We start from the raw sequence: 27,372 nt of genomic DNA on the forward strand, positions 1-27,372 counted from the left end.
ATGAAGGAGGACTTCGTGTCCTCGTGACGTGATCCAGACTTGATCCGTGTAGATCTTTCTGCACAGAAACGTGGATGCTGAGGAGGTAGATGTCTCCTAGATGAAGTTGGAGTTACTTATTCATCATAAAACTCAACAGATCTTTGTTTTTAATGATCTGGAACCGCATCTATTGCTGTGATTTCATGTTGGAGGGCTACAGATGAGCCTTTTTGGTGATTCAGATACTTATTCCTGGATATGTATGAGGCGGAGGCAGAAATATTTACCAGTGGATGATTGATTTAGATTAATTAGTTGTCTAATTAGCACATCTGGTGTTGCTTTACGTGTGTTGGTGGTTCTGGCTCAGTGTTGCGTAACTTAACTTTTGCCACTAGACTTCCTGGAGCCGAGCTGGTGTTAGTTTGATCCGTCAGTCACTTCTGACGGAGCGTAGGTTGTCCGTGCTCGGCCATTAACACCTCCCAGAGGAGCTCGGTGCTGTCTGGCACATGGAGAAAGATGCTTCACATGATCCGACACCGTGGGAACCTTCAAACGCTCTCGGTTATATAAACAAGATGAGCTCTGTAGCATTAATGTGCCTCGAGGTGGATGCGAGGTGAGGATGAGGAGTTCGCTTCCTCCTGCACCCTGATTCAAGCGCCAGACGATGGGCTGAATTATTGGTTTGAGTGGGGGCGTGGCTTCTTTTCTCTAATTCGCGGTTTTCAAGTGTGATGTGCTGTGACATTTTCCATTTAATTCTCGAGGCATCACATAAAAGCACCGTTAGTCCGCTCATGATTATGATGTTTGATTCCTTCACAGCACCGATTGTTCAAGAGTTTTACACAACAGATGCTTTTAGAGCATCCACAGAGATGATTCACATGAAGAGATGCTACCGCTGGATGTTTTAAATGTCACTTTAAATGCTTTATTTCTTAAGTTCAGGTCAGGTGAGATCACAGCTGCCCTTTAAATTCCAGATCTGTATCTCTAACCTCGAGGTGGGTTTCTCTCTGCAGTACGTGGAGGCCATCAGCAACAAGCAGGGCGAGCTGGACAGCTACATCGCCGAGGGCTACAAGAACGCTCTGTCTGAGGAGAGGAGGAGGTACTGCTTCCTGGTGGACCGTCAGTGCGCCGTGGCCAAGAACAGCAGCTCCTACCACGGCAAGGTGAGGAGCAACCGCTTTGTTACGAGCAATTTGTCTAAACCCCTTTATCGTTCCTTTGGGTGGTTTTTGTGACAGCAGCATCTTTATGAACCAATCAGAGCTCTGGACTCCATGAGTTGTGTTTGAGTAAATGCTGCATGATGAAATATGTAATTTTCTTCTGGTTTCAGTGATAAAAGTCATTATAGGATTCAACCAACAACTTCTTCTTTTTTTGAACCGTGTACTAACTTTGATTTCTCCAGAACTAAACCACTTAGAGAGATTCTGACTTCTGTGATAGAAACTTCAGAGTCTTGGCTTTAAATCGAGACCAAGACCATGAATGAGCTCCAACATCTTCATGAACAGCATTCAGTTTATTTTAGATATGTCCGAAATTTTTTTTTGTTCTGGAGTACCACAAGGACGTGTCCTGGGTCTTTTTTTTTTTTTTTTGAAAGAGGGCTGAAATGATAAAGGTTAAGAGCGTTATTTTAACATTTCAGTCGCTCTCTCATAAGGTCATTTGTCTCATAAATAAGGTGAGGGGAAGTCAACGGATCAGCCAAAACATTATGACCACTGATAGGAGAAGTAAATAACATTTAAACCATTTAAACCACAATTCAGGGTTCTGCTGTGAACCTTTTGGACCTGACATTCATTCTTGTGAATGCACGCTATAGCAATGAGACCATGTGTGTTCACATACATCACATACTTATAAATCTATACCCTCGCAGGATGGGAGCACTTCACAATGTGAGGGAGGGATGTGGAGGAGGAGGCGGTGGGAGAGAGAGAATGACCTACTTCTGCAGGAACACTTGGTTCAGACCGACTGTGTGTGGGTGCGAAAGTGTCTGAATGAGTGATTGATAGACGGAGGGAGGAAGGACAGGACACAAACTGTGGATGTGGTGATGGAACAGCAGGAAGAGAAGATTTAAAAAAACACTAATTACTGGCGAATATGTCGACTTTTTAATGTTTCTCTTCACCTCTCAGCGGAAGGATTTGGAGCTTGATTCATTGAGTAAAACAAAGAATCAAAAACCAGAGATGTGGGAGTCAATAGATGGATTCATAAACAACTTTCTGACAGTTCGATGACTAAAAGGAACCAAGAGAAAAATAGCACCTTCATTTATGATAAGTTGTACCCCTGACTCTGAATAAAAGTTAAAACTTAATATTTATATACCAAATTATGGATCATTTACTGTCGATGGCTTGTTGTCAGGTAGTTGCTTCAGGAGAACAGATACAAGTAGGATCAGCATGACAGTAGCTCCTTCAGTTCAGAAGCTCAACAACTTGAGGGTGAAGGTATCAAAAGAAAGAAACGAATAACCTTTAATAATGGAGAGAACTGTCACATATAGTCACTAAAACTAAAACAAGTCTGTGAACGGATTAAAAGAAAGAGTCTTCTATAGTTGATTCTCAATGTCTGGTGAAAGCGCCCACGCTCTACCTTCGCTGTCTGAGAAGCCAACCTGGGTCATAATGACTCATCCCCCCCCCAACCCCCCGAGCTGCAAGATGCACAGAGAAGGATGTTGTTAAGCACACGTAGAAATATACAGCTGATAATGGTTCTCATTATATTCACAAAAGACGGACGAACAATGTTGAATTTTCTCCTTCTGCTTCAGTATTTGACTAAATCTCTTTCTGAGGACGGACGTAGAGCACGGAGCTGAAGGAACGCTGCTCTATTTGTTGTTTGTCTTTGTTGTGCTTTGTTATTCGTGCATGTGTTATTTTATCTGATCATCCCGCCCACGTCCTGACACCTGACGCCCCGGCCCACGTACCCCCAGCAGGGGCCAGACAACCTTGGCGCCAACGCTGTGTTTGTCCTCCACGCCGGCCTGCTGCAGAGAAACAGAACCTCCTCGCTGCCTCCTCGTTATTCATGGATTCAGAATGCCATCATTTATTCACTCATTACGAATTCAGATGAGAAGCATCTTTACGTAACTGCCCCGCTGTGTAACGTACGTAGGGGATGCAGCTCGGCCCTTCGCGCATCAGCTGTGAGCTTCTCAGATGAGTGGATTCACAGAGGAGTCGTATCTCCGGCTTCATCTCGCCCTCTCATCCCTCTTCTCGTCTCTCGTGGCTTCTTCCTTTGCTCATCTTTTCTAAGTGTCATCACTTCTCTACTTCAGGATAATGTGTTCCACGGGGAGAATGGCTGAACGTCTAAAATGTGCCGGACATTTTGCTGCATTCGATGTAATTTAAAAAAATTAAACAAAACATCTTCAGTATTTATTTAAATGGTAAACATATGTTCACTGCCTGCACAGATGACCCACTTTAAGGATAAAAAACAATCATTAAAACCATTTATGAAAGTGAAAAGATTAATAATAAGTGTGAAGTTTTTGTGTGCTATGGAATGTAACAGTATCTTACGATAAAACACAAGCCCAGCCTTTAACCGTCCTCGTCCATCTTTTATCTTTTCCAGGGGAAGGAGCTTTTATCCCAGAAGATCCCTGTGTGGCAGCAGGCATGCGCCGAGCCTAACAAGCTGCCAGATCGTGCCATGTTTCTGGCCCAGCAGATGAGTGGTGCAGTGAGCACGCTGCCTCCTGGTGCTCATCATCCCGGCATGCCCATGTCTGAATCCATGCCAGGAGCCAAACCCCTGCCGGTGCCTCCAGAGCTGGCAGCCCTCAGGGCCAGTGGAGTCATGGGACAGCAGGTCAGTTCCTCTACTGTACCTAAGTGGACCTGAGCACCTTCTTCTCTTTATAGCCATTTTTTTGATGAGGGTGGTGCAGTGGGGTGCTGGTTAGTGCAACAAGGTTCTGGGTTCGAATCAGTCTCCTCCCATCGTCCAGAGTCATGCCTGTTAGGTTCGTTGATTCGAAATTGTCCGTAGATGTAAGTGTCTCTCCTGAGTTAGTCCTGAGATAGACTGGAGATCTGTCCCGAAATGTCCTTCCCACACACACACAGGGGTTTGGTTTCTAATAAGGAATACGTCAGGGGGTGTTGACCCCAAACATGGCCGCTGCATCCTGAAAAAACTTTGATGAGTGCAGATGAAGTCATTATGAAACCATGCTAATTAGCGTAAGCGGTGTGATGAGAGTCTTGAATTCCTTCCACCCCCCTACTCTCCTTTCTCCTGCTACTGGGAGGAAAAACTTTCAAGATTTACATGAAAGCCGGTTTGAGTTTGGTCCTAGATTCTAATTACCAACCGTGCTGCACATCTAGTGTTTTTGTTTTACTTTGAAGTCCTCCACTTGTTCCACATGTTTATCTTTCTAGCAGCATCCTCAAATATAGCATTTTCATTAATCAGCGTTCCATGCCCCAGATCCTCTCTCCTCCGTCTTCATTATTAATAACCATGAGCCGCAAGATGTTACGAAACGGCTTCGGTTGGTGTAAAGGGAGGAGAGAAGTGTTTTAATTCCTCATGTTTGCAGAGGCTGATGGGAGGTGTGGACGGAGGGATGCCGGTGATGAACGGCACCGCCGGCGCCCACGGAGGAGAGGACTACCAACAGTGGATGGAGGGCAAGATCGCCCAGGGCAAGGCCTCGCCTCAGACTCAGCGGCACGGAGGGGAGGTCTACTCCAACACCCTGCCCGTCCGCAAGGTCGCCCCGGCCAAGAGCAAGGCCACGCTAAGTAAGGACGCACACTGTCCACCAACATCCTGCACTAACATCCAGCACCAACATCCTGCACCAACATCCAACACCAACATCCTGCACCAACATCAGCATCCAGCACCAACATCCTGCACTAACATCCTGCACCAACATCCAACACCAACATCCTGCACCAACATCAGCATCCAGCACCAACATCCTGCACACTCACACACATCCTGCACCAACATCCAACACCAACATCAGCATCCAGCACCAACATCCAACACCAACATCCAACACCAACACCCAGCACCAACATCCAGCACCAACATCCAACACCAACATCCAGCACCAACATCAACATCCAGCACCAACATCCAACACCAACATCCTGCACCAACATCCAGCACCAACATCCTGCACCAACATCCAGCACCAACATCCTGCACCAACATCCTGCACCAACATCCAGCACCAACATCCTGCACCAACATCCTGCACCAACATCCAACACCAACATCCTGCACCAACATCCAGCACCAACACCAACATCCAGCACCAACATCCAGCACCAACATCCAGCACCAACATCCAGCACCAACATCAACATCCAGCACCAACATCCAACACCAACATCCTGCACCAACATCCAGCACCAACATCCAGCACCAACATCCTGCACCAACATCCTAACATATCCGAGTACAAATAAGCATTTTTAACTGGTCACTACAGGGACTTTATATCATGTAACTCCTGGTCTTCAACAGAACTTTTTAGCCAGTTGGTTTGTTTTGTTACAGTTCGTTTGTCTTTGGGTTCTATCTTGTGACTTTAATCTAGTTGATGTTTTCAGGAGTAAAGCACCAGAGAGAAGAAAGGAGACGTAATCTAGTCCCCAAACAGAGAGAGATATGTTTCCGAGGAGGAAAAAATCCTCATTATGTTCTGCAAATTTATTAAGTGGCAAAACCTGACTCAAAATGACAACCGCGTCTTTTTCTCATCTAGCAGACAGACAGAACAACCAGACATTTGCCTCTGTTCATTCTGCATAACAAGCTAATAAGCCAGAATCATTTCGAATGGAGCCCCCCGGCTCTGAGACGGCATTCGGTTTGCACGTTTCTTGCAGTCTATTGCAGCTCATCAGATGTAGAAGCTGAGAGGACGCATCCACCTGGTGCACATGTGTGTGGTTTTAATAAAAATGAGGCCAAAGCAAACAGGAAAAATATGCTTTGTATTAAAAATGAGAAAACTGACAGAGAACAGGGACAGAAAGTTCAGAGGATATTAGAGGAAGGATCTATTGAATCCATCGTATGGTTACGTGTTTGTAGCAGGAACTGAAATAGTTTGCGTCAGGCCAAATAAAGACCTAAACCCTTCCTGCTCCTGTCGTCTCTATCAGCCGAGACCCGTACGCTGCCCCGGTCCAGCTCCATGGCGGCAGGTCTGGAGAAGAACGGGAGGACCCGGGTCCAGGCCATCTTCTCCCACGCAGCCGGTGACAACAGCACGCTGCTCAGCTTCGCCGAGGGCGACGTGATAACCCTGCTGGTCCCGGAGGCTCGCGACGGCTGGCACTACGGAGAGAACGAGAAGACCAGGATGTGAGTGCAGCTCCTGTGTTGGTTTTTGGGATTTTCTCTTGTTAATGAATGAATTGTTGTTCACATCTGATGACCCCTCCCTTCCAGGCGTGGCTGGTTCCCCTTCTCCTACACACGGCTGATCTCTGACAGCGATGGCGACTCCATGAGGCAGCTACGAGTACACAAGTATGTGTTTGAGGTTTCGCTTTAGTCCTTGTTAGGGGCGAGGGAAGCAACATTAAACCAGACTGAAGGTTGACACAAAGCGCAGCACTAAGACTGGATCGAGTGAAACAAAATCTTTCTAAAAATGAAATCTCAAAAGAAAAACCAAAGCAAAACACATCAGTAAACAACACCCCAGTCATTAATGTGTTAAGTCAGAAGTCCAGTTCTTAGGCAACAAAGCAAAGTGCTTCAATAACAAAGTTCTACTTCTATTTGCACCTTCATGAAAGTTTCAATGAACCACTGGTCCTTCAACACCTGGGAAGATCTGAGCAGCAAAGTAACAAGGTTTCCTCTCAGAGGGAACTGTGTGATCCCTCATAGATCTAGAAAGGCCTTTAGTCGACCGAGAGCTTCTAAACTCTGGCATAAAAAACCCACTGATGTAAGAAACTGCACCTCTTACAATATATTTAGTGTTACCTGAAGGAAGGACCGGCTTCTGAAGAACCAAATATCTGATCATCATTAGTTGCTCTGAGCTAGCTTAATGGCTAATGGCTGGTTTTTATTTACTTTGTAATTTGAACATTTTTTTCTAATGTTTTTTGTTTGTTTCTGGTAATAGTTATTTTTTATTAATTTTATTATGCTGTGAGACAAGACAATGACATGACAAATACAGTGTGAACTGGATGGTGATGGCACTGACAAAAATATAATAATAATAATAATAATAATAATAATAACAACAACAACAATACTACCACTACAACTACTATCAATAATGAAGAAGAAGAAGATGATGATGATGACAATAAAGGGGGACTGAGGAGGAGGGGGTGGGAGAGGCAGCGTCTTTTATATTTACTTGAGTTGAATGTAAAGTTGCCCGAGAACCATGAAAAATGTTCTTAAATCCTCTCATCAAAAGCACTACAGTTGTAAATTAGGCATCAGGCCACTATCACGACCACAGGCACATTTACTATTAAACTGATTAATGAGCAAACAAATAAAATGATACGTCCAGATCTTCTACACAAACATCCAGAGAAACCACACAGTTGTTCCTGGGGAGTTTCTGCAGGTGACATCATGTTTCCTGTACCCTCATTTGTTTTTTGTTTTTTTGTACCTGTGCGTCTCCAGCCTCCACCACGGGAAAAGCAGCAGCACGGGCAACCTCTTAGAGAGAGAAGACGCGGCTCTGCCCCTCCCTGACTACGCCATCCACTCCCGTATGGCGGCACAGAGCGCCGCCACCCTGCACAGCAGACAGCAACGCCCCTACAGCGTGGCCGTGCCAGGCTTCTCACAGGTGGGGGGGGCCTGCAAAACAACAACAACACACACGCACGCACACTCTGGCATCTACCCACACACGAGTTCACACATGACACATGAACTGAGCCGTCGCATGAAGGCTGCCAGGGATCTGTCCTCGTCTGTCTCCGAGCGTCCTCGCCGCAGGAATAGTTCTGCTTTGACAGACAGTCTCCTGCTTCTCTGCAGCGTTCGTCTGCATAAACACAGGACTCGGTTCTACATCACTTCACACGTTCCCGGTCGCAGAGGCTCGGCTGTGAGACATAACGCTGCAGTCTTGTCTGTTTGCCTGCATGTAGCTTTGATCGTGTTGTCTGGAGCTTCAGCGGGTGTCACATCTCACATTTCACATATTACCAGCACAAACCCAAACGCGTTTTAAACTGACATGTGAATAAAAAGCGTAGAAAAGCAAAGATGTGGCCCGGCTCTGTCTCTCATGACGTCAGCGTTTCCCTCGGGCCAAGAGGAGGAGGCAGCGGCGTCAACGAGGGACCGAGGCTCTTTTTTTTTTTTTTTCACGAGGCAAAATCTGAAGTAGACTTACACAACGACAGAAACTCTTCTCCGTGGGCCCGGCTTCCTGCCCACGCTTCACCTGGAACATTACATGTGGGCGATGCCTAATTGCTCACTAGTCATAACTTGAAATGTTCTTTCCGTCGTCTCGGGCTGGCATTTAAGGAGAGCCGTGTGGCATTTGTAGATGTTGAAGTTTGCAAAATGAAACTTTACCACTGTTAAGACGTTCAAACACGTCTTAGAAACCACCACAGTGGATTAATTTCAGTAATAAAGTATTTATAAAGAGAGAGCCGTATCGTGGGCGCCATGTTTGACATCCAGTTCTTCCTTTTAATCTTCTGCTCCATAACTTTCTCTGTTTTTGTTCACTGGGGAAACGGTGGAGTTTCCTCCGTGTTTTCCTGTGCTGGAGCCGTAGGCTGAGCACTGTGGCATATTTTAACTTTTAATCCAACTTTATTCTCTGTTATTGCCACTTCTCTGTGGGTGAATATTGGTTAGATGTATCTAACATGGCGCCCATGAAACACGTGACCAGCCCAGAACCAATCAGCATAGAGGGACAGATCAGACACTCCATCCCCTGGTTGGACAAACTCTCTCTGATACACGTCTCTGGATACGACGTCTTTTTGGTGCCACCTGCTGGTCGTCCAGATGTACTGACGTTCTCTTCTTCTTCTGTCCTCACAGCAAGGAGCTGAAGAGTACGAACAACGCTTCCCCACGAGGTAAGAGCCACAGCTTTGACTTTATTCTGATGTCAGGTAAAGGTGTGTGGGGGGGTGAGGGACGTTTTCCTGTTGTCTTAGGTTCAGGAGAATTAGATGAATTAGACAGAAGAAGACGGAGGGAGAGGGAATGGGTCGGAGATAAGAAACTCAAACTCAACACACATTTGATTTGTGTTATTTTGTGTTGTTTTCTTTGTCCTCTTTTGTGTTTCCATCGCGTTCTGTTTGACAACAGGTTGTAGAGTTCACGTATGTTATTAGTTACTTTGCTTCCTGGGTTAAGTTTTCTTTGCTGTATTGGTTTATTAATATAGATCCATGCTTTGACCCCGTCCATCACCCCTGCCTCCCATGCACCATGCAGCTCTCACCCCTCCCCTCCCCTCCCCTCCCGCCTCATTCAGGGCAGGTTTCTTTTGGTTTGTGTGTCTGGAGTGCTGGAGGATAGACGTGGTCTCAGCGTGTCCGTGTCCTGGTTGTGTTTGCTGCTGTTTCTCTCGAGCCGGCCCACCAGGAAGCCTCTCCCTCTCTCTGTCCACAGTTCCACAGAGGGCAAATTGATTTCGACAGTGTGAGGACAGACAGACAAACAGGCCCAGACTCGGCCAGACGATGCGATAGGAAAGGCTCCTCGACCGGCCCCCGTCCCTCATCCTTAACCCCTCTTTCCTGCCTCCCCACCTCCTGCTTACGGCAATAAACCTATTGATTCCAGGAGGAGGAGGAGGAGGAGGAGGAGGAGGAGGCTCGGGTCTCTGTCCTCCCCCTTCCTCTTCCACTTCCCCTCTGATCTTCCCTCTTCCTCCTTCTTCCATCCGGCCCCGAGCGGCCAAACCAGACCAGACCAGAGCGGACTCATCCCAGTAATCACAGTCCAAGTGATGGATGCTTTCTTTCCTCCTTCCTTTCTTTCTCTGAGGAAAATGTATCTTTTGCTTGTCTTTCATGCATGTACATTTCTTTTACATATCACTGGGGGAAGGGGGGGGTCACTCCTCCCCACCAACGGGACCCTGGTTTATCACAAATGTCCGTGCTCTCCACTACAATGTAAAAGATATGTAAATGAAAGTTGTTGATCCCAAAGAGGATTTTCATAATGTAAAAAAAAAGAAAAGAAAACAACGTTAGAGTCAATATCTTTACTGGATCTTTCAGTATTTAACTTTCATGCTGTGAGGTTTTTATTCCTCTGAGATGACGAGGGAACGGCGGATGTTGTAAATGTTTTACCGGAGGAGATGTGAGGGGAATGTTTACTGTACATACATGTGTCATACGGAAGTGCTTGTCATACGATAATCTATGATCCGTGAGAAAAAAAAAAAAGAAGCGCACCTTATTGAAGTAACAGCCAACGCTTCTGAACCTGTGTGAACAGACTTTTCAGTGTCTTTTCAGTGACTTTGGGGGGGTGGGGTGGGGTGGGGTGGGCGGGGTCACTGTGCTCAGATCATAGGCTGTATATAAATATGGACGTGAAGCCAAAGCTAGTGGAGCTCCCCCTGGTGGCTGGAGGCTGCATAGCTCCACCTCCTCCACGGTAGTGGGCGGGAATTGTGTCAAACTAAAATTTTATTTTTTTTATCAATGATGGATTCAGTTATTTTAGGTAATTAATATAATGATGGATTTTTTGTATAAGTTTTGTTTTAGTTTGTTAATCGACACTATAGAAACAGTTGCCATGCCAACCGCTCCGTAAAAGAGTTGTAAAAATAACATTTTTTTAAATAATAAGTATTGTGTACAATCCAACATTTCCTTGTATCCGGTGCAGGTTGAGCAAAGCGTATATTGATTAAATGAAAATCAGATCCCGCCCGTATCCCCGGGAAAATATCATCAGTTTGGACCAATGAGAGACGTCTTTAGTCCATATTTATATACGGTCTATGTCTCAGAGACACCAGGTGCTCGGGGTCCTGACTTTGACTTTGTGTTGCGGTGAAAACCTGCCAAGGCTGAATGGGGTCATCATCTAACCCTCGTCCCCCAGAGACGTGCGAGGCTCCGAGTCACATTCAGAGCTGAAACTTTGTCCGTCTCTCGTGATGTGACGCGTCAGAGCTAATTTATAAAAACACAAATGCCAAACATTTGCTGCTTTTCTATGTTTTATATCACAGAGAAGTTCATTTTGGGGGTTTGGACTGTTGAAACAAGTAGAAGAAACTAGCGTTTCATTTTATTTAATTTATTTTTTGACAGAGTGAATAATAATTTTTTAAAAATCGTTCATGCATGAAAGAAAAGACAACAGGTACCTTTTTTTTTCTTCTCAGTGCAAACTTTTAAACCATTTTAAATATTTTTTTATTCATTATTTTTTTCAAAATAATTTCACATATGCAATTTTTTCAGCTCACGATGAGAATTAATAATCACATTTTCACAGCTATAAAAGTGTGGAATAAAATTAGATTTTTTTTAATTTTATTTTATTTTTTTTTGTATGTCTTTACATTCAGTGCCTCTACTCTCTGAACGTCAGTTCAAGTTCTTGTCATGCTGATGAACGTCTGGCTCCAGAGGTTCACATGAAGCGTGAGCAGTGTTGTGACGGTGACGCGTTAAAGTGGCGTTTAGACCCACAGACTCTGAAGCCTGCGAGGGGAGAGGAGGGACACCGCTGTCCAAACCTCATTCAGCCTTCCTGCACCGTCAGAGGCTCGGCTTTGAAGCCTCGGCGAGCGAAACCGCGTCGTGTTTTTGAAGATAAAAGACGTGTTTGAGTGATTCTCTCTCTGTGCTGAATAAAGACGCTGGTCTGCTTGTCTGTATGTCGGCCCAGTTTGTGCCTGTCTGTACTAACCGCTGTCACTCTGTCGACATCTGCCGTCCACTAACCGGCTCCCTGAGGACTGTTTTTAACCTAAAAATCTCCCCTGAGGATTTTCTTTGGGAAACAGAGGAGGTGAACGTTTAACTGTGCTCTTCTCTCATGGCTCCTACACTGCAAAAAGATTCTTTAACCCTTTAACATTCCTCTGGTGGTTTATGGGACAGCAGCAGCTTTTTTTAGCCAGTCAGAGTAAATGCTACGTGATGATATATGTAATTTTCTTCAAGCTTCACTGATAAAAGTTTTTTTTTTTTTATTTTTTTAAACCAACTTTGATTCCTCCAGAACTAAACCACTTAGAGTTATTCTGACTTTTGTGATAGAAACTTCAGAGTCTTGTCTTTAAAAAGACACCAAGACCATGAATGAGCTCCAACATGTTCATGAACAACACTCAGTTACTTTGTCCTAAATAGGATAATTTTTTTTCTTCTGGAGTACCACAAGGACGTGTCCTGGGCCCACTCCTCTACTCCCTCTTTACCCTGCACTGTTCCCCCACTTATGATGCTAACACCACGGCATATTAACTGGTTTAATCTCCATAATAGGACTCATGTAAAATGTAAAATGAAGTTCACTTTGACTACGTCCTAAATAGACATTTGTTTTTTGTTTTTTGCAAAAAGCCCAGCCCAAAAACTTTCTCATTTATAACGCATTTCTGTTGCATTAACTTAAATTCAAGCTGCAAGAGACCAAGACCAAGACCATGACTGAGCTAAATGTTCATCAACATCTGGAATGTTAAGAGGTTAAAGATTTGCCTTTTAAACAGTTTGACGTGGGGATGTGACGGAAAAACGAGCCTCTCTGCACTGTAGAAATGTCGTCTCTGCACATGTCTGCCGTCTCCTTGCTGTCTTCTCTGTTTTCTCTGTCGCCTTCCCGCTCAGCTTTTCCAACTCCCCTCTCTTTCGTTTCTGTTTTTTGGTGAATTTAGAGACAAAAGTCGAGTGCAAACGACTGGAAGCTGCCAGTGTTTCTTCTTTCTCCACTAAAATAAGAGTCCAAGGTATGAAGAGAGATAGCACCGATCACCTGTGGCCAAATAACTCCCACATCTGCTGGTGTGTTTTCATTCTGAGGGTTGTATTTTTATTTTATTTTTATTATTTTTTTTGTCAAGGAAAAACATTAACTCACTGTACAGAGACTCTTTATGGATTTGCATGCTTTGGGGGCACCAAGAAGTGTAAGATTGATGACCTCAAATGTATGGTGGATTTCTACTCTAAAAATCTATAAAATAAATTTATTCAGCTGGACGTTTTTGTCGTTTCTGCTCATTAGAACTGTTCAGTCAGAGAGAATTCGTCCTCTCTGAGGACAGAGTGTGTTTCCTTCCACTTATTCTAATCTCAGTGTAGTTCACACCAGAGGCAGCGCCTCTTTGAGCTCTTTCTTCTGAGTTTCATCCTCCTCCGAGAAGGTTTTGACGTCTTCCTAACAGAAGACTGAGCGCTGCCTCCTCGTCGTTAGCCGGCCAGCGAACATCATCCTCCGGCTCTAACTCATTAACCAGCGGCTCTTCTTCTTCTTCTTCTTCTTCACATTCAACGTCATCCCTCATGTCGGCATCACACCGAGAACCGAGAACACATCATAGCCTCCCACCGGCCTCGCTGCATGTCCACTGTGTTTGTTCTGTGCACGGTAGTAGTTACACTGCATCCTCCTCCTCCTCCTCCTCCTCCTCCTCCTGCTCCTCCTCCTCCTCCTCCTCCTCCTGCTCCTCCTCCTGCTAACAGCAAAGGTACATTTCTCAATCCTCATCCGTGAATGAGTCTCCTCATCACAGCAGAATCATCCTCTCCTTGTTCTGTTTTTATGTTGTTTTTTTTTTTTAATGTTTTCTGTTGTAAATGTCTGTTTTCTTTCAGTTCTCCTGCGTTTATATTAATATATATTTGCATTGTGATGTACGTGTGAGTTTAGTAGAGGTGTAATGTGTTTTATAAATGTATTCTTGTCTAATCTGATCCTCTGCACGACGTAACCTCGGCTACATTCGAGGTCGATGCCATGAACAGAGATCATCTCTGAGCGTGAGTGGCGGCTTCTGCACATCTACAAAAAAACAATAGCACTAAAAAACAGCTTCGATTTGAACTCGTACATATATTTAAAATGAGTAAAGTTCAGGCTGGTATCGGCGATACTGATCCGATACCGATACTAATGTGTCTGATAAACCTAAAAAAGTAGAGTATTTAAAACCATAGCTTCAAAAAGAATACAAGAAATCAGTCATTTATTTATTTATTTATATTGAGGCAGTGGCCTCATTTACTATGTAGCTGAGCTAATACAACAACAGAAAAACCAAACGGAGAAACAATCATACAACAAATAATAAGACCATTAAAATAAATGATGGTTTAACTATTAAGAACTACTGTAAAATAAAAGCTTGACCCTGTTCTCTCCTCATCATAAACGCCTCATATTCTGTGTTGTAGTTTAACCTGAGGAGTTTCACAAGGTTTGTTGTGTTGCCGGAACTCAATAGTTTAATTACTTTCCACTGTGTTAATATATCACCTCCAATGACTGAAGTTTCAAAAGTATCGATATTTTGATTTGAGAATCGATTTTAAAGCATAAAGACCTGGTATCAAGTATTTAGTCGACTTCTCTAGTTCGGTGGAAACATAAAACCTGGTTCAGTTCATCTCCTGGTTTTAAATTAACGGCCTAGTTTCAGTTTTCACAGATCAGGACCTTAAACGAGCTGGATACGTTTTAAAAGGAGGCCTCCAGTCACCTCAGTCATGGTTTCGTCTGTTTGCATCCTGTGGATTTAATAGTTTACAGCTGATGTGATGCAGAGAAGATCTCGGATCATGTTCAGAGTTTAACGTGTCAGCTGGGACTGTTTCTGCCTTTCAGCTCAGATTACGCCCGATTTTGAGCGACCGAACCCGCGGTTAAGTGAGTGACTTCATGCAGCCTCCCACCTCCTCTTTCACTTTCTCTCCATCACGTAAACCATTGTTGTGACTCTGGGAGTTTTGGGGACTTTCCTTCAGTGTTGGTTGTTGCATGCAGCGTCTTAACCTCCGTCTCTTCTGCACGACTCATCTGAACAAACCTGCTCCGTCCTCTTCACTCATTCGCCATTTTCCTTTACGTCTTTTTGCAGTTTTATGCGTATTTTTTTTACAACTTACTGTTTCCCCCCCCAGGGATGACCCCCCCATGGTGCCCACCGTGGAGGCCCCGGCCAAACCGCCCCTCTCTGATGACGAGGAGGAGGAGGAGGAGGAGGAGCAGGAGATGGAGGAGGAGCAGTTTGACGAGGTCCACTATGACTCGGTGGAGAAGGCCTCGACTCCTCCGGAGGATTTCTGAGTCCTGCTTCGCTTCAGACCAGCTGGGGAGGCTCTGGTTCAACCTCAGCGTTTAAAATGAGCATGAAACGATACCAGCTGCTTCATGACGCAGTGCCAGAAACATTAACGTTAACAGAGACAGAGGTTTATATCTGACCTTCTAGGGAGGAAGATGTGATCACTTTTAGATGTTAGGACGAGTTTCACGGAGCATGTGGTGTAGAATAAGAAGAAGAACAGATTAGTTCTAGTTTCACTGAATCATTGTTAAAACATGAATCCACATGACTCCTTGTAACCGAAGGGTTTTCCCGTCTTCACGCTGTAGATCTTCTCTGGTGTTTCCACCTTTTAGCCTCTTAATGCTGCCTTCTCTTCAGGGTTAAAGCACAGCAGCGAAACAGGAAGAAGAGACGTTCCTGAGCCAAAATGGCCGCTCTGCAGCAGGAAAACAGACCGATAGCGTGAGATGAGCTCACTACATCTAGACCTGCATCATCAGCTAACTACAGTATATTGTCTCCTGTTCAGTGTTTAGAAGTGAACCTGCAGAGGTTTCTACCCGAACATTCACATTGATTTTTAAAGTCGTCTTAGAGCAGAATGAATTCACTCGGAGCTGATTCTTGACTGAACTGCAGATATTTTCCTTTTAGCTCAAATCCTTTTGGTTTCTATTTGTTGGGTGATTATTTGTGATTCCATTCAAACAAAATGCATCGATGGATTTTAGGTCTTTGTTTCTTAAAGCGCAGAAGAAAATTGAATTTAAAAGTCTGTGGATGATTTTATTGCTGTTAGAATAAGATTCTGTGGAGACGTGTGGACTGAATCTGAACATCTGGAATAAAAAAATAAATGTTTAATGTTTTTTAATGTTTGCTGGATGTAAATCAGTTTATTTAAAAGAACTATGAGGTGAATTCTCCTTCACTGTTGATGATCTGAGGTCGAACTCATCTCACAACTCACAGAATAAACCAGAGACGTTCCCATTCGTTTTAGTGCAAAGACAAATGTTTTTAACGTTTATTTAACTTTTCTTTTAGAGAAGTTTTTATGAACCACTAGTTTTCTGCATCATGTCTTTAGTTCCTGGTCTGATGTTCACAGCTTTGACTAAAATGGGGCAAAATTATTGAATAACTACAGTGAATGTCTCCTATGTCATCTGACTGGACCCTCTGTGGGACCACGGGCCGCATGTTTGACCCCCAGATTTAAGGTTAATTAAAAACTTCTGAAACTGATTTTTAACATAAAAGATTTGAGCCTCTGATTTATATCTGAACATCAGCAGCGTGAAGGTGGATTCAGCTCATAATCTTTTTCTTTGTTGACTTTTTATTTTGCACTTTAAATCTGGTCGTGGAGAAGAAACGTTACTGAGCTACAGGTGAAATATGTTTGTGATCGTAGAGAAACTAACGTTCCACATGTTATTTGTTGAAATAACTCAGAAAAACATTTTATTTCAAGAGCTTCAGACTTTCCTCTTAATTGTATCATGTATATTTATATTGGAAAGTGTTTCCAAGAAACTCTTACAGTTTGGAAATTATAACTTTAATATTTATTATACTTAAATAATAATAATAATTTTTATACTTACATATTTTATATTTATACTATAATATATTATATTATATTTACACAATAATTATACGTTTAAGTGGCTGCAATTCTTAAGAAATTAAATTGTTCCTAATATTAATAAGTTAATATTTGTTTAACTTTTGGTCCAATCTCATGTTTCCTTAAAGTTTTTTTTTTTTTTTTATATAAAACAAACATACACTACATACTGGTTTAAAGTAGCGTGTCAATTATTCAATCTTTTTCATTTATATAGTAGATCATTTCCCCCAAGAACAACATGAATTTAATACTAATGATAATATAATAATAATAATAATAATGATAATAATTTATGTTGTTCTGAGGGAAAATGATCTACTATATAAATGAAAAACATTAAATAAGTGACACTCCTCCTAATCCTGTATCTAGTGTATATATGTTGGTTATTATAAACACTTTTTAAAACCACATTAGATTAGAAACATTAGAAACATTAGATTGACCCAAATATTATTATTATTATTATAAATAATATTAATTTCTTCGATGCCAATTTATGTTGAGAATTTCTTGGAAATATCGTCGTCTTTACAGCTGAACATAGTTGCCAGGAAACGATATGAGAACGTTTCCAAGAGATTATCTGAAAAATATATAAATATATGTGTGTGTACTGTATATTTCTATAAATGCTGTTAGAACCTGTTTAATGACACAGTGTCTGTTTTACAAGTTAATTTTGAGAATAAAGAATCAAGTATTTGACCACGTTGTGCTCCATGGTCTGTTTATACTCAGACACTACTACTACTACTACTACTACTACTACTACTAATACTACTACTAATACTGGTACTACTACCAATACTACTACTACTAGATGTGTAAACCAGAGTTTATTTATATTTGATCGACGGTACAGAAAGTGATGATGTGACCAGGTCAGATGTGACAGTTTCTCCAAATCAAACCTTCTCCGGCACATTTTCTACAATCAGTTCGAGGCCCGAGTCGCCTCCTCCGCCTCCTCCGCCTCCTCCTCCTCCTCCTCCTCCTCCTCCTCCTCCTCCTCCTCCTCCACCTCCTCCTCCTCCTCCGCCTCCAGTGACGTCGTTCCTGCTCCTGGACCACAACACAACATCTCTTTGGCAACAAGAAACATAAGAGATATCTTTTTAAACGCTTCCCTCCTTCACGGGTACAGTACAGCAATACTCTGAAAAGTATTTTTGTTCGAGATACAAAAATATTACGGACATCCATCGAGATGGTTCTATGCTAAACTGTTACAGAATATTAAAGCCTCTGGAGGCAAACAAACACTTAGAAGACAGCACGTGTCGATCGGCCGGTGTTTTCAGAGGCTTTGAAACAGCGGACCAGCAACCTGTCGCCTCCTCCACTTTAAAAACACGCAGAAAGCAAAGCATCAGACTCAACACGACATGATGCTCAACGGGTTCAGCCTCTAGATGGTTCAGATCCAGGCTCAGATTCCTCCTCCTCCTCCTCGTCGCCTCGTTACAAAGAAAGTATGAGGAACTGAAAGAAACCGAAGCAGAGGTTCTAAGGTTCTCGGCTCCTGACGTCACAGAACGGGTCTGTGTGAACTCAGAGTCGCCACAATCCAGCAAGTAACAGTAAAGTCAGGCTCGTCTCCTCCAAACACGGCAGAAATGAAGAAGATCTGGTGCGACGAGCAAATACACATAAATACATGAGAGCCGTTTAAATTCTCTGGTGTATTTCGGACCTGCGGGTTCAGGCAACGTGAGAACACACCTTCTACCTGGGCACCGCATCATCCACCACTTCATCATCACGGTGAACTCCACTGCTTCCTACCGACGCTGGACTTACACTCCTCATCAATGTGATGAAGAGCTTTGATTTGATTTTAAAATTTATTTCGTTCCTCAAAAGGAAGTTCCAGAAAATGTGCAACATCACTAATATAATATAAACCATGATAGAAGGTCTGGTCCATGTTGCCTGATCCTGCTGCTCTGCTCTTATTATTATTATCATCATCATTATTATTAGAGGGCTGGTGTCAATCCTCAAAGTTTCTTCTGGATGAGCAGCAAGAAAATGGATTCTCATCAAATTTACGTTTCATCGATGGTGTTTTTTAGTTGCTTGAGTCATGCATTTCAAATATATATGTATATAAAAAAACAAAAACTAAAATAAAAAACTTTTAATAAAAATTCAAATCTGAAATCCCTTCTTATGTTTGTAGGAGAGAGGATCTGGTGTTTGGTAGAGACAGAGGGAGAGGGCGATACAGTACAGTTCTGGTCCTGATGCAACAAAGAAGAATCAGAGTAAATTATTAGGTCGGGAGGGTTTGATCAGCTGTTTCCACCCCGAAAAGAAAAGACAAGAAAAGAAAAGAAAAGAAAAGAAAAGAAAAGAAAAGAAAAGAAAAGAAAAGAAAAGAAAAGAAAAAGGCAAACCTCCTTTCACACGTCTCCAAATTAACCCAAATATTACTTGTGATACCTCGAGAGTTCTTGTCTATATTCGTCGATACAAGTGAAACCATTTCCTAAAAAGTACAAAGTCTGTGGAGCTGCAGCGTCCGGGTCAAAGTGCTGAAAAAAGTCCAGGCGGCTCCACGCTTTTATGAACTCTACCGTCATAAATAAATAAATTAAAGAGATGTCAGATGCTTTTCCCTCCACGTCGTCCCTTTCATCCACTCAACAGACAAGTGTCCCCTGGTTTCATAAAGTCATTATACATACGGTTTATATATTAATACTCTGGAAACGTTATATATTAACCATTCTTCTTTTTTTTTTTTCTCTTTTTCTAAACAGCAGAGGTGGAGTCGTACCGAGCCGGGGTAGGACGGACCGGTCCAAAGTGTCCACAGGCGATTCGAGGCACTGTTTCTAAAACCTGACGTTAAAACTGAAATCAGAAGAAGTCATGCTAGTGGTCGGAGAAGAGGCAGTGGAGGCAGAGAGTCTCCACGGCTCCTTATTCTTTGTCCCCGTCCTCGCTGCTTCCTGCAGAAGACACAAGGCAAAAAAAATGAAATTTTATCGTTTCATTTCCTCTCACAGGAAACTGTTCATTCAGCTCTACTCCGTGTTTAATGTCACAGGCTGAGATTAAATCTAAATTAAATACAAGATTAAAATACTTTAAGCTTAAACCAAACCTTAAAAGAGTTAAACTGTAAAGTCCTGTTCTCTAATTCCATCTGGGACCCCTGGTACTCCCCTCCCACTCTCATGGACCCAACATCAAAGTAAAAAAAAGGTAAAAATACTTTGCTGCATCTTTTTAAAGGCAAACTCAAGACCTTTTAAATTTTAATTGAATCTCATTTACATATATTTTACTGTCTCAGCTTTTTCATAGTGTTTTTTATGATCTTAAGTTTGATTTTTATTTATTTTTCTAATTTAATGTTCTAAGTTCTATAAACTATTTTAAGTTTTCTCCCTCTGGTGTTTCCACAGTCTCTGCTCCCGTTCTGATGAATATCGTTATTGTATAGAGCAGCTACTTTTATTTTATTTTATTTTATTTTATTTTATTTTATTTTATTTTATTTTATTTTATTTTATTTTATTTTATTTTATGTCTTCTATTCTACTTGGCAGTAAAGTCTGTTCTGATTGGGATTCTGGTATTTATACTAATATTGTCCCTGATCTTAAACCAGTGTGAATCGTCCGTGTCTATGATTATTTGTAAAGTAAAAACACAGAGGCCCTGAGATAAAAGTGTGAATTTGTGTGGGAGGTGTTTTTACTTTTTCAAGTCTTTTGTTTGATTCTCTGCTTTTTTTTTTCTGCCTATTGTCTCTTAAGAACGAATTAACATGTTCATCTTCAAAGGTGGAGCTGGTTTAAATACTGAATGTTCATTCGTTATTTGTTCCCTCGGATCAATAGACTCAAAAGTATATTTTCTATTATCAATTAGTCTTTGCAAAGTAACTAAAGTTGTCAGAAAGTATAAATTATCTTGTGTGAATAGGATTAAAGAGTATTTTTATCATTTGCAGCGTTTAAAAGACTAACAACCAACACCAGCGTTTAATGACGACATTTCACAGCCACAGGATGAAATTAGTCAAATTATTTTAATCCTCTGCTCTGGAAATCAGGTCATTATTAGATTTTTGTGATTTCACAGCTTTTAATTGTGACTTGAGAGAAAATAAAAAGTTGATGATGGAAGAAATTAAATTATTTTCAAGTTCTTTTAATCTTCTAAGAGAACTCTCAGCTTAGTTTTTTTTTGTGAAATTGTTAGTTGTTGTTGTTTGTATGTTTCCATGTTTGACCTCTAGGTTTCTCCTGCAGCTTTGATCCTTTTAAAGCATTTTCAGATCTCACTAGTTATGAACCTGATATATCTGAGCCTCAGACCCACCTCCTGCAGACTCCATGTCAGAGTCGGAGATGTGAGTGATGGAGAACCTGGACACGGTGGAGGGCGACACGGTGAAGCGGGAGAACTGCACGGCCGGCCGGGGGTCCGGGGCTTTGGTGACGGAGCGAGGAGGCGGAGGGGAGTCGGACGATGCCGAGGACGTCGGCAGAGGGAGCAGAGGAAAGTCGTCCTCCCACTCATAACCTGCACCTGAGTGAAGACGGTGAGACACAGCTGATATGTTTTCTAGATGCTGACAGAAGTAGATGAATCTCATTCATTCATATATAAACTGTACTCACTCTCCTCGGAGACGTTCCCATCCGAGGAGTCGTCAGAAGCGTTAACCTTCTCTTGAGACTTCCCTCGGGAACTCTGGCCTTCTCCCCCTAAAGGGAAGCCATGCTCAGCCAGCTCCTTAGTGGGGCTCTCCTGGTGGTTTTCAGAGGGAGAAATTAATCCGTTAGATCCTTGTTCATTGATTTTGTTCAGTGGAGGAGCAGAAAAACATCAGAGCAGGCTGGTGAAACACATCCGCTGACAAACCACGTACTAACGACTACTAACAGATGCAGAGCCACGTTTCTGTTCCACTTACAAATGTTATTTAATGTCCAGACTTTTAAGTGACACAGGAAGTGTGAAGATATTTTAAATAGTCGCAACTGAAGGTTAATTAGAAAGGGACCATGTCTTTTCACGTGTGAGACATTTATACTTGTGCGCTCGTCAGTAGCTGCAAAGTAAATTAAATTGCGCTTTGTACGTGTTTCATAATATGTTTTAGCTTTAGATATTTGAGAGGTTTTTCGAAATGTAGGCGTCTCCATTACCAGTTATTTATTGATATTTGGGTTTTGCGCATTTCTGGGGGGAATGGAAACACAATAAGTCTGTCTCGCTCTGTAACAACTCCACCCAAGCACTAGATGGCGCTGTGTCCTTTTTGCCAACCAGCTTAATATTTGTTTGTACTTATTGCTTCACTATCAACAAAGCGACTGAAACCTTTGCTTGGAGAAGCAGCCAGAAATACTAAAGAGGAAACACGTGACTACCAAGCGGACCAATCACAGCTCTTGCGCTCACAGAAGCTAATGTGCAGTTTATCTAGCATCGTAATTTCAAGCAAGGGCGACAACACCACCAGCATGAAGTATTTGTGCATGATGCACGTATTAAATCCTGGAAGTAGTGAGGATCCAGTGACCAATTTCCTATTTGTTTTCTTACACAAGCTCTTATCTCTTGTTTAGAAACTCATTAAAATTTCTGTTGTTTACACGAAACCATGAACACCTACTTTTTCTAGACCAAACATTCACAGGAGGAATTAATGAGGGACTCAATAAAGAATCGGATCAATAAGCAGAATCGATAATGGAACTGGTATCAATAAAATCCAATTAATGCCCATCCCCAATCCTAGGTTTAATCAGTACTAAATGACTTTCACAACATCAGTGTTCCCCTCCTTCCACTCACCTGATCAAACAGATAGACGGTAACATCATCAAAGAAAGACACCGTCTTCTTCTTGCGCTCCAGCTCCTCCTCCAGACTCTCCGCCGTCAGCAGGGTCGGCATCTTCAGGAGGCTGCGGAGCTTGTGGGCCTCGGAGTCGTCGCTCACCACGACGGGCACCGGGTGACACTCGTCTTCGCTCTCCTCACCGCCACTCTGCTGCTGAACGCTGTAGGATCGCAGCTCCTCGTCTGACTCGTCGCTGTCGTCCGTGTCGGCGTCCTCCTCGTCGGCCTCCTCCCCGTCGCCTGAGGAAGCTCGGGCCTCCGTCGCGGGCAGCGGAGGGGAGGAAGGAGGCGGAGGAGAGGAAGAGGAGAAGCGTCTGGTGTTTGCCGTGTGCTGCAAGGCCACCTCATCTTTGGGTAAGGCATGCAGGGTTTCACCGGACATCCCCGATGGCCTGTGATGAATTGTTTTCACTGCTGGCTCTTCAGGGTCTTTTGGGTCCTCTGCTTTCTCTTCATCTATATTGGAGGCACAGTCTCCATTCAGCGCACCAAGAGCTTCTTCCATGGCCCCCACCACCTCGGCCGCCCAGTCTCCCATAGATGAGCTCTCTTCCTGGGACGGCCATTCATCCAGTCCTCCCTCTGTTACTGAAGCAGTGTCTGAGGTCTCCAGAGGAAACTCAGAGATCTGGCAGCACTCCCCAGCCTCTGGTGGAGAAGAGGATTCAGCTGAGTCCGTTGCTACTGCATCCTCCTCGTCATTCTCATTTTCTCCGCCGTGCTGGTCTTTTTCTTTTTCTTCGTCTGTCGTTTCTAACTGGAGCTCTTCTCCCTCGTCCTGAGACCGTCTCTCATTCTCATAGTCTGAAAAGTAGGCAGAATCTCTGTATGGCGTTTTATCACTCAGCGGTAAAAGAACGGGGTCACCTGTCTGTGAGGACCCTAAGGCCACATCTTCACCCACATTATCCTTGGCTTCATCCTGCACCTCCTCCTCCTCCTCCTCCTCCTCCTCCTCTTCCTCCTCCTCCTCCAGACTTGCATCAAGGGTTGTCTTTCCCTGAGCTTGTTCTCGGGGTTCATGAGGCTCTTTGGGGACAAACTCGGGGCTCTCGTTATTCTCTGTGTCATAGCCACTGTCCATAGCTTTGGGTGAGCTGGACGGGTGGGAGGATGCGGGGCTGAAGCCTTCACAGGACCCGGCTGCAGATGGCAGATCGATAGAATCCATGGAGTCAGGAGTTCCTATCTGCTTCTGCAGAGACTTAAAGGCAGGAGAAGCATTGAGCTCGCTGGACTCATCCACGAAGATTCCCGAGGTAACGTCGGTGATGTCGTCCGTGATATCGTCATCCTCGTCGTCGTCGCTGCAGTCGAGGATGTCGGCCAGGCTCACGCTGGAGCCGCCGCGGTCGACGCCACTGTCCCCGGTGGGACTCAGCTCTGACTGTGGATCCGTGAGGGCCACCATCACGTGCATGTTGTCGGCAGGAGGCGGAGTGGTTTTAGTCATTGTCATGGTCACCTCTTCTATCCTGGGCTCTGGTGGGTTTTGCATGATTACATTTTCCTTGATTACATCCTCCTTCTTCTCTTTGAGGGGGGTGTCGCCAGTGGTGAGATCAACATACTGGTCTACAGTCTCCTCCGACTTTCTCAAAACAGGTTTGGCGACAACGGGACCCCCCGGAGCCGGGGACAGATTGATCATCTCCTCGTTGCTTGGGATGTCAATGACCTTATCTCTGATGTAGTTGCTGTGATTATAGCTGTGACAGTAGTTGTTGTTTCTGACCAGTAAGCCAGTGAGTGGGTCAACAAACTGTGAGTGGCAGCACTCTCCGGAAGCTGGAACCTGAGTCTCACCTTCGTGGCACAGGTAGATGTAAGGGTTGCAGTTGTCAGAGGGAATTATAGGTGGATGTTTGCTCAGACTGAGGCAGGCACTGTTATCTTTAGCCTGGTGTGGCTCTAGATAGTCAATGGGTTTGGGTAGAGAGTGGAAGGCCCGGCTGTGGTCTTCAGGCCAGGAGTCTTCGATATCTGTACTCGGCATCGTGTAGTGGAAATCCGCGTACGTGTCCTGTCTGCAGCTGTGGCTCGCCCGTCGGTGGTGGCTGCTGTGGCGGTGTTTCGAAGGCCAGGTGTTGCAGGTGTGTCTCTCAACAAAAATGTCCTCCTCCTCGTCCTCCGTGTCGGTGTCTCTGTGTCCGATGAAGAGAGCTCCTTCGGTCTCCATGTTGATGCTGACCGAGTGGCTGTTGTGCCTTGTGTGGCTGGGCATGGTCTTCCTCAGGGAGCCCATCATGTCGTAGTAGCCCCCAGTCACGTTCTTTCCTATGACCGAGCCCTGACTTGTGTCCAGGTATGGGTCCCTGTAAGCCTGCTGAGGAGGGTTGTTCACAGAGGGGGATATACCTAAGGGGTGGTCCAGCTCCCCTAAAGCCTGACGCAGGCTTCTTGACCCCCAGCTCTCCTGATGAAACTCACTGGGCTCTCCTCCAATCAGATAGTGATCTATTCCCAAAGGTGGCGACTGTTCGTAGTAGTAACCCCCATCTCTGTCTTTATAGGACACGTAGTGACTCGACTCCCAGGGTTGGAGGGGGCTGCTGTCAGACACCTGCCCTAATAGGGGCTCCATTGTCAGAGAGATGGCAGGACTTGAGTCGTTGGAGTCGTACACATCAGATTTATGGATGTCTGCGGACCAGTAGGGACCCATGTTTTTGGTCAGGGATGGACAGGCCATGCACTCACCTGAGTCTGCACTCCCGGTTAGGAAGCTGCCACTGCTGCCCTGGTAGTCTGGGCTGTAGGAGCACATGGTGTAATCTGGATCAATGGTACAGTCTGCTGGTTCCTCGATGCGGATGTAGTACTCGCTGCTCACCGAGGGGCTGTGGGCACTGAGGACGGGGAGTACACCTGGAGCGTGTAGATGTTTAGCTTGATAGTAGGAAGGAGAAACTCCATGATTGAGGCCCTCCATGGGGCAGCCTCCAACAATACCCCCAGGAGGGTAAAACACATCCTGACAATGATGGTTGACCTGCCCCAGGGTGCTGGAGGAGTCTGCAGCTCTGTAGGACTGGTCTGCCCTGGCTTGCTCCCACTTGTACTCAAAGTTGAGGCCGTGGCTGGTCTCAGTGACGGTTAGGATGTCGTCTCCGGACTCCGAGTGGTAACCGTCACCAGCCGAAAACTGCTCCAGGAGAGGGAAAGAGGAGGAGGTCGACGAGGGGTGGTCTTGTGACAGCGCCAACGCACCACAGTGGCTGTTGAATCCCGTGTTGGGACGCATGGAGTTCCAGCGCCTCTCAAAGTCCTCCTCGGCCTCGCTGGCCCCCTTGGCGCACAGGTAGCTGAGCAGCAGGTGGACTTCCTCTGCATTGGGTCTCTGATCAGGCTGCAACCAGCAGAACTGCATCACCTCATACCTGTGGAGCCCAAAATTTAGAAGAGCTCACCGAAAAATACTGTAGATGACAAGTATCATTAAACTCCTCTAGACATCGGTTTCCTGTATGTAATAAAACAAATGATAAAACAACTAAAGAGAGATAAATCAAAATAAATCAACAAGGAAGGATTCAGAATCTGCAGGATTAGCATAATAATTTGAATCTGCATGAAGAATTTCCTGCTCTGCACATGGGCTGTTGGACATTTCACTTTGACTCACCATCTCTCAGCCAGCGGCACTTTGAGAAGTGGTTTGGGAAGTCTGAGCTGCTGCTCCCTCACAGTGTAGGTCAGTACTTGTCCATCAGAGTAGTGTCTGTAGGGCTGGTTCCCCAACTCAAACAGCTCCCAGATAGTCACACCCAGAGACCTGCGCCACAAGATAACACGCTAATCAGGACTCTGCATAAAATACTAATCAGAGAGAAGTGTGTCTGAGGGCAAACTCTAATTATTCTTCCATATTTTGTCATTCACAAACATACGTAGGACTGGGTTTGGTTATTTGCACCTTTTAAAACTGCTAAAATAATTCCTAAACCTGATTTAACACAAGTATACTGATTCATTTCTGTTATTTACACCTTTAATTTAAATGACAGGTTGATTGAATGTACTTGCAAAGTGTCTTTGTGAGGAATTAACTTCAGGTTAGAGGTGTGTTGCAGATTTTACCAGATGTTGCTCTGTTGGGTCTGATCCGCCACCAGAAGGTTTCCGTGAACCTCGTCCACCAGCTCCGGGGCGATCCAGCGCAGAGGTACGTACATCTGATCCGACGTCACGTAGTAATCATCCTGGCAGGAGGGTCGGGGATATTGTTAACAGGTCAGTACCTGCTGCCTTAAAAACGCCAGGACTGGATTGATTGTCACTGGCACATTTTGCACATGTTGTTGTGAATTAATTTCAAATGGTTTTATTATTCTTGCAGCCATTTTAAGTTAAGAGCATTAACACTTTTGTTTCTGTTTTTCTCACCTTAATGACAAGTTTCAGCTTCAGACAGATTCATCTCACGTCTTGTTTGTTCAGAAACTTAACATTTATTTTATTCAGGCCATTTAGAGCGGAGGAAATTAAAGTTTGATCCACCAAAAACAGATGCTTCGAAATTCATTCCTGGTAGGATCCACCCATCCATTACG

At 44.0% G+C, this 27,372-nt stretch overlaps 3 protein-coding genes across 13 annotated transcripts in view; 1 reads left to right on the forward strand and 2 right to left on the reverse strand.

Annotated features, from left to right (window-relative positions):
• The window catches only part of baiap2b (BAR/IMD domain containing adaptor protein 2b), a 65,713-nt gene extending 48,059 nt beyond the window's left edge, over positions 1-17,654 (forward strand). For 5 of the 7 annotated variants that reach the window (XM_047609499.1, XM_047609501.1, XM_047609502.1 and 2 more), the window contains 8 exons: positions 1,014-1,166; positions 3,631-3,867; positions 4,604-4,808; positions 6,189-6,390; positions 6,478-6,558; positions 7,693-7,861; positions 9,088-9,125; positions 15,162-17,654. In XM_047609499.1, coding sequence (XP_047465455.1) covers positions 1,014-1,166; positions 3,631-3,867; positions 4,604-4,808; positions 6,189-6,390; positions 6,478-6,558; positions 7,693-7,861; positions 9,088-9,125; positions 15,162-15,327 — 1,251 coding nt within the window. In that variant the 3' untranslated portion in view covers positions 15,328-17,654. Of the gene's footprint in view, positions 1-1,013; positions 1,167-3,630; positions 3,868-4,603; positions 4,809-6,188; positions 6,391-6,477; positions 6,559-7,692; positions 7,862-9,087; positions 9,126-9,669; positions 10,534-14,865; positions 14,908-15,161 lie in introns of those variants that run through there. The other 2 variants (XM_047609505.1, XM_047609504.1) reach the window with 2 other exon arrangements.
• The window catches only part of LOC125022655 (zinc finger protein 37-like), a 144,383-nt gene that overhangs the window by 61,859 nt on the left and 55,152 nt on the right, over positions 1-27,372 (reverse strand). The window lies entirely within an intron of this gene.
• Positions 19,075-27,372, reverse strand: part of aatkb (apoptosis-associated tyrosine kinase b) — a 45,915-nt gene continuing 37,617 nt past the window's right edge. For all 5 annotated transcript variants that reach the window (XM_047609489.1, XM_047609490.1, XM_047609492.1 and 2 more), the window contains 6 exons: positions 26,900-27,021; positions 26,445-26,594; positions 22,773-26,199; positions 21,590-21,719; positions 21,288-21,497; positions 19,075-19,906 (listed from right to left, as the gene is read on the reverse strand). In XM_047609489.1, the coding sequence (XP_047465445.1) occupies positions 19,878-19,906; positions 21,288-21,497; positions 21,590-21,719; positions 22,773-26,199; positions 26,445-26,594; positions 26,900-27,021 (4,068 nt within the window). In that variant the 3' untranslated portion in view covers positions 19,075-19,877. The remainder of the gene's footprint in view (positions 19,907-21,287; positions 21,498-21,589; positions 21,720-22,772; positions 26,200-26,444; positions 26,595-26,899; positions 27,022-27,372) is intronic.

Source organism: Mugil cephalus, chromosome 16 (assembly GCF_022458985.1).
Source record: "Mugil cephalus isolate CIBA_MC_2020 chromosome 16, CIBA_Mcephalus_1.1, whole genome shotgun sequence".
In the NCBI taxonomy this organism is placed as follows: Eukaryota; Metazoa; Chordata; class Actinopteri; order Mugiliformes; family Mugilidae; genus Mugil; species Mugil cephalus.